At 36.0% G+C, this 14,203-nt stretch overlaps 1 protein-coding gene across 2 annotated transcripts in view; it reads left to right on the top strand.

Moving 5' to 3' along the window:
* The window catches only part of PRKD1 (protein kinase D1), a 130,624-nt gene that overhangs the window by 61,762 nt on the left and 54,659 nt on the right, over positions 1–14,203 (top strand). For both annotated transcript variants that reach the window (XM_051806255.1, XM_051806256.1), the window contains exon 2: positions 607–745. In XM_051806255.1, coding sequence (XP_051662215.1) covers positions 607–745 — 139 coding nt within the window. The remainder of the gene's footprint in view (positions 1–606; positions 746–14,203) is intronic.

Genomic DNA, 14,203 nt, shown 5'->3' on the forward strand with positions numbered 1-14,203 from the left:
TCTAGTTTAAACAGAATTTAATCTGATTTCAAAGCTACAACTTTTCAGTGAAGTAAATGATTATGATTAAGTTTGGAAGCATTGCTTTATGTACCTCATAGTTTCAGTCTCGAGAAACAGGTATTTCATAAGGAGCTATCATTTAGGCATTGCATCTTAGACGGAGCTGACATATATTGGTTTTGGCCTCAAGGCATCTTTTTGGCAATTGTTTGGGAAGAGATCATAAAATCATGGAATAATGTAATATAGACTAGAAGGGCACTCCATAGGACATCTGCTCCAGGAGGGTCTAATTAAATCATCTTGCTCAGGAGCTTATGTTTGAAAAAGTTATTAGCAGTGGCTAAGGAATACACTTATTTCTCTCTCATTTCATAGTGGATACTGCCTTGCTCACAGGAAGAGAAAGGCAAATGAGCTTTCTTGCTTAGGGAAAAACCATTTTCAGAATATAAATATTTTCATACATTAAAAAATATATATCCTATTTGGTACTAGTCTGACAAGTGGTCCAGTCTGTCCTCAAAATTTCGTTATACATTAATTGTGGTGTACAGTTATGTATTTCACAGCATAGTAAATTCTGATGGGTTTGTATTGCAGTTTCCTGAATGTGGTTTCTACGGAATGTATGACAAAATCTTGCTCTTCCGCCATGACCCTGCCTCTGAAAACATTCTCCAGTTGGTGAAATCAGCTGCAGATATCCAAGAAGGAGACCTAGTTGAAGTTGTCTTATCAGGTAAGTAAAAACCAATGAAAATTACTGTCATGCTTTTGCAACTGAAAATATCCGCAGTAGTTTTCTCCTGGTTGGATTTTGACCCAGCATAGGTGAGAGTCCATACAAACAAAATTTCCTTTTTCTTGATTCCTCTCTCAGATGTATATAGGCATATTATGCCTTTTTTTTTCTGTTGCACTGTATACTTTGTAAAAACCTCTTTTGTCCATATTATTAGTTAAGCAGCAGGTTAATGTTAATAAATTTTTACTTTATGTGGAGTGCCATGAAAATGTCCACTGCAAATAGACTAATTGCTTTCTCAAAGCCCTGCGTAATTATGCCTGCCAGGACTGCTCTGACTCTTTACATGATTTGTTTTTTAAACTTACTAGAGTAAGGGGAGAGAAAAATTTAAATTCTATGTGGGAATGAAAAAAAAAGTATGTTTTGTATGGTTGGCTGTCCAAAACGAGTGCTGGATGGTTCATGTACACAACTATTGATTCTATGAAAGGTATGGAAGTTGAAAAGGTGGAACAAAAGAGAATAGCTATTTAGGACCTAGGAAATAAAAAAGTCAGAGGGAGCAAGTTCATGCAAAGCCAGGGAATGAAAATTGTAGTCTGAAGGTGACTAGCAAGTGAAGGGGGATTTGAGAAGAGATGTAGTATGAATGAATCATGAGGTAAAAGGCTAAATTCTGGAGGCAGTCAAATGGCAAATGGATTTAAGAAGCATGTTTGGCCAGCAGAGTAGCCATGAAGAATGGATTGCTATAATTTAAGAAGGAAATAAGCACAAATTATGTGACTGGAATGTAAAGGAAGTCTGGGGATGTAATTAAGTGTCAGTAAGACTTGTCAAAAGCTTAGATGTAAGATATGAGGTATGTGACTAGGATTGATGCAGCATTTACAAGGACATGCAGTAGAGTGAATGCTGGAACTGTAAAGATGTAGAGATGTTATTTGACAAATAAAACTTGGAAGATGGCTGAAGGGCTGTATTTTTGCAATTGGAACATGCAGTTAGAGCATCTGGAAAGACGCTAAAAAATACAGAAAAGCATATGTCATATGAAAGTAGAAATTGAAGCTGTAGAAGAGTGTAGGATTAGTGAAGAGAGGCGAAGTCTTAATGGATACTGAAAAGAGTGGAAGAAGTAAGAGTTAGGTCACATAATCTAAGCTAACTGAGCTTTTAAATATACTTTTCTTTCATAGGACCCTATTCCATACTCTTTGATTAGAATAGGAAAAAGTACAATAAGGAATAATGCAAGTAATTCCTTAAGTCATTATTCTTTTTTTCCGTATCAGGAAACAATTTTTTCCCTTCCAAAATAAACCAATTTTCTTCTTAATATTTCCCGCATAAAGTAATCACTCTAGATCAGTAATTACGATGCAGTGAAAAAAAAAGTTAGGAAGGACATTAGTGCTTTATTTGATATATTGTTTATTGCTTTTGAAATGGAGACCACGTATCTTGTAGTTTCCCAAAATTAGGCAAGTAGCTGTTTAAGAGCAAAGGGCAGAAAATGAAACTTGTAACATGTCATGGCCTAACTGATGGTACTATTCAGATGTCTTAAATTATACAAGAAATTAAACATACTTCCTCTGTAAACACTTAAGAGCATCAGTGTCCTCCCCCAGATGAGCCTTCACTAAATGCAGGAATTAATTTTCGCAGACAATTCCTGTGTTATGTAGGGGAGGACGATATTCCAAGTTATGCAACACTGAAGAAGAGAAAGAACTGTATAAGCAGTCTGTAATGTGTGGGGAATTATTCAAACTAATGTAGGCAGTTTTTATTGAAAAATATTCAGACTTAGTTTCAAATTACCAATTTCGACAATAGTGCCTATCAAGTTACCTGTAGATGAGTTATCTCTCATTTTTAATTAGAAGAAAAAGTGTGTCTAAATGCAGGGCCATATAAAATCTTTTACAGGATGTTTAATAATATACAATGAAAAATTATTTTGAAGGGAGAATAAACCTGAAAACAGGAGAGATTGGCTTTGAGCACTACAGTGTATGATATTGAGCGCTTAAGCAGTGGGAAGGACAAGTGAAATGCAATATATGTTCAGATGCATATATCGAACCAGTTGAAGTGTTTTATTTCTAGCCTTCATTACAAATTTCTAAACAGAATATGCATTCTACAGTTCTGTAAATGCATGGTTTATTATAGCAGTTTTTCTCAAATGGCGCATCTGAAAGAGACAGTAGAACACAGTGTTACTGCTACGGCTTTGCTGCTGAAAACTCCTTGTGCTTTGGGTCAACATCCCCTGAGGCACTGATATCTGTTGTCAAAAGCTGCACTGATTGACTGCCTTCATTTTTTATTGCACAGGTCAATACTGGGCAGAGTAGAGAAAGCTGAACTGTTAGTCCTAGTTACTACAGGGTTATACAGTCAATTCATATCCTACTAGTATGCACTTTCTAATTTTCATTAATAACAAGATTTTTTTTTAAAACGGCTGGACAACCTATGGTGTTTTCATTTTTCTTATTCCACTTATGTTCTTGGAAGTTTAAAGATTAATAAATGTGATCATTATCTGGTTTAGAGCTTATATTACAGGTTCTTGAAAGAGTTGAAAATTATCTACAAAAACTTATAGTTGAGAGGGGTTGCTCACTGTAGCTGAAGCAATTTAGTCCATTTTGGAGAAGAAAATTGTACTTGCAGGTGTCATGCTATATAACAGAAAGTTTGTGTTAGAGATTTCTGGTGAAACACAAAAAATTTATTCAACTCAGAATGCAGCACCTGCTGTGTTTTCTTATTCCTAATGAACATTATTACTTGCATTTTGCATTGGAGCAGTATGCAGTAGGATTTTAATAGAGTGCAAGAATCATGAAAGCTGCTGAACAAATGTTGTGTGTCTGTCTGCTGACTGGTCCGGAGGAGATAAGCACAGGCTGTTGCAGTCAGCCAGATGAATTGTGGTTCAGTGCCAGTATAGATTCTGGCATTTTGGAAGTGAAAGGATTGGCATTATTGTAAGAGTGGAAGCAAAAGGGTGTGTTGAGTTACAGATTTGGTCAGCTGCACATTAAAAGAGGGAAAAAGGAACTTTTGTTATGAACATTAGTAGCTCTCATAAATACAGTTTTATTTTAACTTCTTATTTTCTTCCTTTTATGTGTTTTTTTTTTTTTAAATGTGTTTGAACACTTTGTTTCAGTGACTACATGGGATTCTTGAGAGTATTTGTATAATAACATGGTGTCCTAGTTAGAACAGCTGGGACCAGTTCATCACTGTATGAGTGTAACCCAAAACTGTATATTCTATAGCTTTCCATGCCATTTCCCAGAAACTGTTACCAGTAGGCCATTTACACCATCTGCCCAGAGCAGCCTGGATGTTAAGAGGCCTGCGAGATAAGAGGATGCTCCTGTCCTCACATCCATTGTGGAACTCCCCACCCTGAGGGAGGTACTGGGCATTCCTGCCTGAACTGGAGGTTATATAACCTTGGAGTCTTGGGACTTTTTTAACCACTCGTGGGATCCAGAGGAAGACTGCAGACCACCACTCTCAATCAGACTGCAGACCACCACTCCCAACCAGACTGCAATCACCACTCTCGACTGGACTACAACAGCACTCTCACCAACAGGTTTTCCCCTCTCCTTTTACTTTGGACTCAGGGGGCCCAAAGAACACCACTCTGTTCATGCCCCAGGGTGCTGAGTTATACATTTGGGTTTTGTGGGTTAAAACCAACTGTTTGTCTGTATAATCATACTTATTGTATTATTTTATTAAATTGTTATTCTGATTTATAATCTCTCCTTTGAGTTGAGCTCATTTCCCCTGCCGGTTTACCTTTAAACCAGCACACATGGGGACACTTGAGAAATCTATTAAACCCATGAATTTATATGTTGAATGCATTTGGTTTCTTAGGCTGCACTCTTGGGCATTCACTGAACAGTACCACTAATACGCTTCTGTCAGTTATGTACAGCTTACATATTTCTGTTTTCTTAGCTGTGCATTTTCTATTTCATTTTTCTTCAAATCTTGTTCATCTTGTCTTCACATGCACAAAAGAGGAAAATCTTTTACTACTGCTGTGGAAATCTCCACTAATGTGTTTATTGAATCCAACACCTTAGTTTTATTGCATTTCAGACTGAAAGGGATACAAATCTTTAGAGAAAGGATTTTATCAAGGTATATTTGTAGGAAGGATTCCTTTTGGTTCTAATACTGTCAGAAATGAGTAGGCAGCCCAAAATCAGGAAGCAGGTACAGAAATTGCAGTCAAAGTTACAATCAAAGATGGCTGCAAATGAGTAGTCAGTCATTTATAAACACCGAAAGGAAGAGAAACCAGAAGTTGCATCTGTTTAGGTCTCTCTCTGTCTAAAATGTGGTCTTAGTGTTTGCTCAAGAAAAGGAAGCAGATCTATGTAAAGTGAGTTGAAGCTGAAAAATGTTCTTCAGGCTTGATGTGATCAAGTAATATTTGCCAAAAACTTCAGCTGAAGCTCTGAAAAGTTAACTTTCATGTTCCACTATGAAATAAAGGATGCAAACATGAATTATCAAAATAGCATAATGTAAAATTCACAATAGATTTGAACAGAATGGAATATTTTTGCTGTGGTAAACTCTTTTCTTTAAGCTAGCTCCTAGGGTTTTGGAGATATTCAGTGTTATTTTAACTAGATTTTAAAAATAATTTATTTTGGCTGCAATTCTTTAATGCCAATGAATTGATATTAAGGTGAGATTAATTGATAGAGAGGTGCTGTCCTTCATATCCTTTCTTTCTGGAGAAGGTAAATAATTAGCAAGTTTTTACATTAAGTTATTACATGAGATATGGGTTGTAAATCACAGGATCACAGAATATGCCAAGTTGGAAGGGTCCCACAAGGATCACTGAGTCCAACTCTGGTCTTGCACAGGGCCACCCCCAAGAATCACACCATGTGCCTGAGAGTATTGTCCAAATGCTTCTTGAACTCTGTCAGGCTTGGTGCTGTGACCACTTCCCTGGGGAGCCTGTTCCAGTGCCCAGTCATCCTCTGGGTGAAGTTAACCCCATTGTAAAAGGGAAGATGTTTTGAAGTTACTATTTTAAGCTCTCTATAGATGCAAGCTCTACCACTTCATATGTGTATCTGTAACTTTTTTCAGATTAACTGTTATTTACTCTTTTTCCCTTAAATGGATGCACAGACTGTGCAGAACAAGCTGACAGATGAGAGTTACTTGGGCTCTGTACATCTGTATTCTCTTTTTGAGTTCTGTTTTTCTAGAACTTCAAGGAAACAATTGCTTTAGGTGCCTTTAGACTTATGTTCTTTCCAGCATAGTTTATGTCCTATCCTATGAAGTTTATTAAAAATTGCTGTGTAAATTTGTCAAGTCTGTTCATGGTATAGAGAAAAAAACCCAATTGTATAGTTAAAATTTTAATAGGAGTTTGCTTATAAAAAAATTACCTTGTTTTTACTGGGGCAAAGTTACATTGGGATGTGAGAGGTTTTTGTCTGCTGCTGGAAGGCAGACAATGAAACATTAGCCTCTTGTGCGAATTAGTGAAATGTACTTAATCTGCTTGCTGTGAGCAGTTGTGTTCAACTTGGCAGGATTCCTGAAGTGAGAAAGTCAAATAGCAGCTACTTGACGTTCCCTCGCTGAGCTGATGAGGGCAGAAATTGATCCACTGCTTTTGTTAAGAAGCTGTTGCTGTTTTCTTATCAGGTGGATGATACATCACCTGGTTACTAATGTGGACATTTTATTTGGATTCAGTACAGCTTATATTGTCTATGTTAAATATATTGAACTGAGTAAAATAGCTGTGGATAGCTATACAATTAGAGTAAATGCCATATGTTAACACAACTGGATTGGAATGTTAGTTCAGCTGCCAGCTCCTTGAGATGAAACGCTATGATGTTAGATTTTTGAACATAATTTTATAGTACTTACATAGATGGTCACAGTTTGTGATTTTGCTTCATTGTGATTGAAGAGCATCCTTCTTCTCTTGGTGCCTTCATGACTATGTTAACTCGCTCTTTTTCTGGTGTCTTGAGAAATACAGATATCTTTTTTCTATTCTGTTTAAGATGGTGTTTTTAACAATTAGTCATCCTCTATGTCCTTCTAGTCTCTATCTGTCATCTATTTTCTTATTTCTGTAGAAGTAAGACTTATTAGTGATTAGGCTAAAGTGACTTGATTTTGTGTCCCTCACTGTTCATTAGTCTGCATCGTTCTTGGATCATGAATTTCAGATAGATGACTTTGTGTTTGAAGTTCTTAGAATTCAAAGATTATTTCCTTCTTTTTTTATGTTTACCTCATTGTCTTTTCTTCTGTTTATAAGTCTGGTAATTTTTACCTTCTGGATATAGACCTCAAGGTTTGTATTTTTTTTTAGTTCAGCAGAATCTTTCTGAACTCCCTCTCCTGTCTTGCCCTCCTATTATTTTCTTTCTGCTGCAAGACAGAGTAGGTAAAAATAGGATGAAAAAATAGGCATCAACATAATTCCCTTATATTCTCTGGCTGCATTATTGACACTGCACACTGAATAAAATGATGTGTGACAGGCAGATGTTAGTAGTGAAATTAATAATGTGTCAACTTTGCTCCTAGCGCTCTTGCAGAAATACAGGCCATGCTAGTTGTTCTTCCTTGGGCCTTTCTATATGTTTTTAGTATTTAGTGATTATTTCAGCAGCAAAAAAAAAAATAATGGCAAGATTTTGTGAACGTGGATTGCAAGAAAGCAAACCGTGTATTTCGTCATAGGAACAAAATTAAGTTTTTAAGTAAGCTTTTTGAACTTTAATGATTTCTCACTCAGGATTTTAGATGTCATTTTTAAAGCTTGATTAGTTGGTAATCCTAAATAATGTCATTTTGTATTTAGAAAAAATTAAACTAAATGTTGTAAAAAAATACTGTTGATAGGAAGGATTAATTTTCCTTGAGAAAAGTTACACAAATCCTTCTGTCAGGACAGGGCCTTTATATGAGAGGTCACTGTTCCACTGCAAGCTAATAGATCAGGTCAGACATCCTACCTTATGCACCTTTAATTATCCATTTTTTTGAGATAATACATTTTCAGTTTATTTGTTTGCTGTTTAATAAAATTTAATAAAATTTTCTGTTCATTTGAGGTAGTTTATTTGGTTCTCCAGATTTAATACAAATGCTTTTTTTCCAAATACTCTTTTTCCAAATGCTCATAAAGAAACTATGCTTCATGAAAGAAGCTCAAATGGAAAAATAACTATTTAGGACTTGGGAAACAAAGGGTAGAAATGCATGCTGTTTTCACAGTAGGAGCAGGTTGCAAAGCAAGGTTTGTAGGTCTGTGCTGTTAAAATACGTTCATGAATGATCATGAAAGCATGACTAGTAAAGTGTCAAGTGTCAGCAATGGCAGCAAAACAGAAAATGTCTTGTAATGTCACTGCCCTTGTGTCATCTACCTTTGTTACCTTCTCTGCTTCAGAGAATGCTGATGCTGCTTTAGGAACTCCTCTTTCAAAGACAGGATTCCAGGCTTAGATTTTTGTCTGATCCAGTCGTTCTTATGCTTTTGTATTCTTATGACATGATTTCACTGAAAAGAAACATGTTTCATGTTACATTAGTTTAACAGGGATAACCTCAATGCCTGCAAATTTCTGTGTCATTATGATTAAGATAGAAAAAGTAATTACATGATTTTTAATTGTTGTGCATCAGTAAGTTGTATAGCTAGCTTTTCAAGGAAGGTGGAATTGAAGCTGTTTAGCTACATTAATTGGAGTTAATGTTTTAAAAAAATGTCTATCAGCTTCTACAGTAGACCAAATTAATTCTCGATTTTAATTTTATGTGTTAAAGGCTTTGGAGTTAAAAAAAGCCCTTATTCTCCTTAAAACATCTTAGTTCAGTGAAGCAATTTTTAAAATATTTCTTATTAATTTTTACTCAGTTTTCTTAATATGATACCTACCACATTTACCCTTTTTTAAAAGCTTTTAGATATTATAATTTTGACTGAGTTTAACACAATTCACTTAGTAACAGTATCTCAATAGGTTATTCAAGTATTATACTTCAGCAGCCCACACTTCAACTAATCCTTTCTCAAAAGACCTGAGGTAATGAATGAAACTTGGAGTCTGAGGTACCTTTTTCCTATATATTAATGAATATTTTTATGCTTATTTAGACTTACAGTGCAATGTTATCATCTGATTAGCAGTCTGAATCAATATGAAATGCTTATAATTAAAAAGGCATTGATAGAAAAAAATGTGCATGATAATAATGTATTGTCATCAAAGGATAAATCAACTCTGTTTACTGTTTTACAAATTTATTTAATCTGTTTAGTCTCTCCTTACCTCTGTGGTGTGTGAAACTTGGACATAGCTATAAATTCTTTCGCAGGATATGTACTTAAAAGCACTTGAGCTTTTCTTAAAGATAGAGTGGCAAAGTCCAAACTTTTTTACTGTGCTAAGAATCACTAAGAATCACTAAGAATCTTTGAGGCCACACCCTCAATATATATATATTTATTTTCTTATATTGCTTAAGTTATAATATTTTCTTTCTGCACCCTAGTGGGTTGTCTTGTGCAGACCCAGGGGTGTGTGCACCTCACTTTGGAGATCATTGCTATAGGGTCACTTGAAGCTGTATATTAGGAAAAAGGTTTTCACCTCTTTTGGAAGTTTAAATCATCCTTTTTGAATATTTGAGTAAGAAAACTTCAATTAAATTTTTTTTTCTTTTTCTCTGTTCTTCATATTCTTTTTGTTGTTTTTGCTACTAACACAGATTTTAATCATGAAACAGCCACCATTTGAAGAATTCTCTTTTCGTCACCAGACTCCATCCTCTTTCATCAAATAATTACCTCCCTGGTTCATTCTCATTAGCTACAAATTTAATGGGGAACAAGCCTTACTTTGGCTAAGCAGACAACTTTTTGATTTGTCTTACAAGCTTTTGTTTGATAGATGTGTTAAACATGCTTGATGAAACTTTTGTATCAGTGTATTTGTTAAATTATAGTAGTGAGTCTTGAATGACTCTTAGCTGTAAATGATTCATCATATTGAAAAATGAAAGGTAACTTGGAATAACTTGCCCATCAGATGAATTGTATTATATAACTGTGTATTTTACACTGCTTGGATGTATGTCAGGAAAAAAAACCCTACTGTGTTCAGGCTTTCTGAAGTCATGGTCTCAATAACTCGGTGCTCCAGTAGGTTTCAAATGGCTTAATGTAAAAAAATGTATTTTTCAATATCACTATTGAACTCATTGTATTCACTTCTATTGACTGACTGCTGGCTTTGATTTTGAAAGACCAAATAGTCCATGGTAATTTCCAGTAAATGATGTTTGCAACCCTTTGTGGTAAGATACACATCTTTTAGGAAGTGCTTGAGGTTTGTAGCTAAAGGAGGTCTGAGCACAAACAAGCAAATCTCCTTCCCTTGGGGGATATCACAATTTGAAGCGGAAACTGAGGAGGAAGAGACTCAGGAACTGCCACAGGTTGTAGTCTGCTGGTTTTTATATCTGGATGGTAGTGTAACTCAAGCCTGGAGACATTGTCATTCCAACTAAAATCTGTCTCACTCTGGCTTTTAAAGAGGCCCCAAAAATGTTATGTTAACATAGTTAAGATGTGACTTGCCAAAAAGAATTTTGTTAAGCTTTCCTGCTTCTTAGGACATGAAGACTTCTATCACTCTAGTTTTTTGATGCAGAAGGTTATTCTACAGAAGTTCTTGTTGTTTCCTGGTTTGATTTTTTTTTTTGCTTCCCCCTCTTCTTGAATCCAGTAAACTCTTACTCACTTCCTCTACAAACAAAACAATTCCAATCTTTTAATCTCTCCTTATATGGAAGTCTCTTCCATGCCTCCACTGGTTTTCCTCATTTGTCAGTTTCTCTCTCTTACCATACAACTTTTTGGATCTGTCTCAGAGGAACTGAACACAGAATGTCAAGTAGGGAATATTGGTATCACCATTTCCCAGTGTTAATTTCTACTTATTTATGTGCATGAGTGACATACTGGGTAAACTTGTTAAGTCAGTAGAACACTTCTGTTACCTTTAGTGGAGCAACTAAACATTTTGCTTATTTTGACCTTCTGATCTACCTGGTCAGGCACTGGAGATGTTTTCACGATGAGTAATTCTTGAATTGCTGTAATCCATTTTAAAAAATCATCCACAATTCAGAGCAATAATTAATTTCTTTCTTTCAGATTATGTCATCTTGTGCATTTCTTTCGCATTTTTAATTTCTCTTCTCCCTTTTCTAGTGTTATCCCAGAAAGATACAAGTGAGGCTGAGACAACTCATATATACAGTCATGCTTCTGTTCCTTACCTCTGATGGTCCCATATGAAAGATCTGAGGCCTGAAAAAAGCATTATTAATGAGACAGACGCTAAAGCCTATTCCAGAAGTGTTCATATATTTCCAGGGTTAGTTGTTTCATCGCCTTCTGGGTACTTCAGGTGAGGCTGACTGGCATGTAGTTCCCTTTGATCCTCTTTTTTACCCTTCTTGAAGGTAGAAGTGACATTTAGTTTCCTCCAGAATTTGGACACTTCTCCCAGTCACCGTGATAATTCAAAGATTACTGAGAGTAAGGCCTCGCAAGGACATCAGGCAGTTCCCTCAGCACTTTTGGGTACAACCCGTCAGGACCTGTGGACATCCAATGATATCATGCAAAAAACCCTGCTTGTATTTAATCTGTACTTATGAATTCTTAGGGTAACTCTGAAAGATATCTAGACTTTTACAGGTAGTTAGCAGTAAAGTGTGTTAAAAATAGTTTAATGTGTGCAGAAGTTCCGTTGTTCCTTAGTGAATTCAACATAAGGTTGCATTTCTAATTGCATTATACTTATTTTTTTAGCCAGTAGCATTTATTCCCCAAGTAACCAAAAATTTCTTAACCTTTTATGAAAGAAACTTGTGGGAATTAAAGAAGTTTTACAAGTGCTACTAATTCTTTTTAAGCACCTCTTCTTTTTGAAGAAGAGTTTTTTTTCAGAATCCATGCAAAAGAGCTGTGAAGAACTTATAAAGAAAGAGGAAATAAAGATGTAAAGGACTTGCAGCATATACTTTTGATATTGATTTAGATGAGTCAGCACATAGAAAAGGAACAAGAGACTTTATTTTTCATTTGGAGCTGCTTCTTACTGCCAGTAGTCAGAATTAATTTTGAACACTGCAGCAATAGCTCCAGTAAAATTCCAGAGTATTTAATTTTGTTTTCCTATGCTAAATTGATACTTCTGCAGTGCTTTATGATTGACAGGGCCTGAATCTGTGAACTAAGGTATTGCTGTTTTTTCCACTTGGCTGAAAAATGGCTAACTTCATAGTGAAAGAATTGTGTGGTGGGATTTTAAATGAAGTTAAACCTACTGTGCTGTCTGGTTTGTAGGTTTGAAACTGTGGAATCATTCACAAATGAATACAAGTACATGAAAACTGAATTTCAAAAATTCAGAGTGTACAGATGAATCAAGCATGTTGACTCATCAATTTTAATCTTCTATTAAAAATCTCCTTAAAGGTCTAAGCTAGCACAAGACAAATGATTGCAAATGGTTTAGTATCTCCTTTCATTTATTGCTTAAATCTCACATCACCAATGAGACAGTGTAAACAACAGCCCATAGGGAATCTGGATACTGGGACCAGGGAGATGAGAACCTTTACCTTACTTGGATGCCTCCCACACCGGCTCATTTGCTCCCTTCCCAGTCTTACATTTGCCAGCTTCCCACTGCCCTTCCCAGAAAGGAGGTAGCTACTGGCCACAGAAGACTGGGCACAAAGTCTTGTTTGTTCCTGGTGTGCCACTGCTCTTACAGCTACCAGTCTTTGGCATCATTGATCAAATTGCATGGAGGTCCTCTGGCCTCCATCTTTCGGATCTCTGGGATCTTCCCCTGTTTTCAACATTTTACCTCTGTGCAGGATTTTCACCCTCACCTTTCCAGCCTCTCTTCTTTCTGAGATGACTGCTTCTTTTTGGGGACCTTTCTCTTCTACCTCCTCAGCTTTCTGCACACTCAGCCTTGTCATGTTTCCAAACTAAATAGTTCATGTGCAGAAGCGCAACATGTAATCAACCTTGGAGCAGGTGATTTAGTTTCCTGTATGTCTCACTGGAGGATTGAGGACATGCCACTTTTGATTAGTCTGGGTGATATAAAAAAATTGCAACTAGGCTGCAGTTAGCAAGTAGAAGTCTTCTGCTCAAGAGTTACAAATTCAATTCTGAAAATTTATCTCTCACTCCATCCCCTCCTCCTGCAGCTAATTACCTGAATGCCAGCACTTCTTGTAACCATGCGCTCAGTTACAAATGCCTATGGGAAGTCAATGGGATACATTACTCTTAAATGCATTGCAAGTGAGGGAAGGTAGCAGGAGAATGCATGCTTTTCATAGCTACAAGATGTGTCTAGTCTTGTGATTGATGGTTTCTTCTGCTATGAGAGTCATGGATGCTAGATTACAGTGCCCATTATGTGCAGCTCTGTTACTCGTATTAGTAGGATCTCACCTCTACTAATAGTTCAAAGCCCTTTTGGACTTGGAACACAAAATGATGAGTAAATCCTTTGCATCTTTCTGAAAGCAAGACCTTACCTTTCTCATTTACAACGTCTTGTTTTCCTTTACAAGTGTGCTGAATGATAGATCTGCTCCTAAGCCCAGAACAAGGAGTAGTAACCATTAACAGCCAAGTCCTGAACAGACTTGATGAAATAGTCTTGTCAAAACTGTTGTAGTTTTAATGTCTGTTTTTGGTGATACTAGGAAAGCTTAAATAGATGATGACAAGTTAGTCTGGGAGTTAACAGTAAAACAGTGTCATATTAGAACATAATATTGCAAACTTTTCTGCAGAGTAGTAAGTTTTACAGGGTAAATATACATATATATAGGAATATTTGGAGGCCCCCCTTTTTTTAACTGCACAATTTTACATACAGCTAGAAAGTTGTCTTCATCCCATCAGTGCTTTGTCAAAGCAAAAGGATAGCCTGATTACAGAAGCTTTTTTTGTTAATAAGAAAGGTCTCCATTTAATTTGGAAAAAAAAAATCTTTCATCCGCAGGGCTTTTATTTTTTCAGTGAATAACACAGGAATATTCTTAAAGTTAAAACTTTAAATGTTAGTGACTACATAAAAGGCTTTCTAGACATATAATTTTAAAAACTTACAACTTGCAAGATGATGGAAGAAGTTTAAAAGAAGGACCTAATTCATAAAGGACTGCTTCTGGAATTGCATGCTCTGAAAATTTAAGCTGTACTACTTCTAGCCACAGAAAGTCAACTGCGCTGAACTGGTTGCAGAATGAGAAATATGAATTATGCATGTTTATACAGATAGAAGATTT

Source organism: Manacus candei, unplaced genomic scaffold, assembly GCF_025592945.1.
Source record: "Manacus candei isolate 608988 ecotype Guabito, Panama unplaced genomic scaffold, ASM2559294v1 h1tg000067l, whole genome shotgun sequence".
Taxonomy (NCBI): domain Eukaryota; kingdom Metazoa; phylum Chordata; class Aves; order Passeriformes; family Pipridae; genus Manacus; species Manacus candei.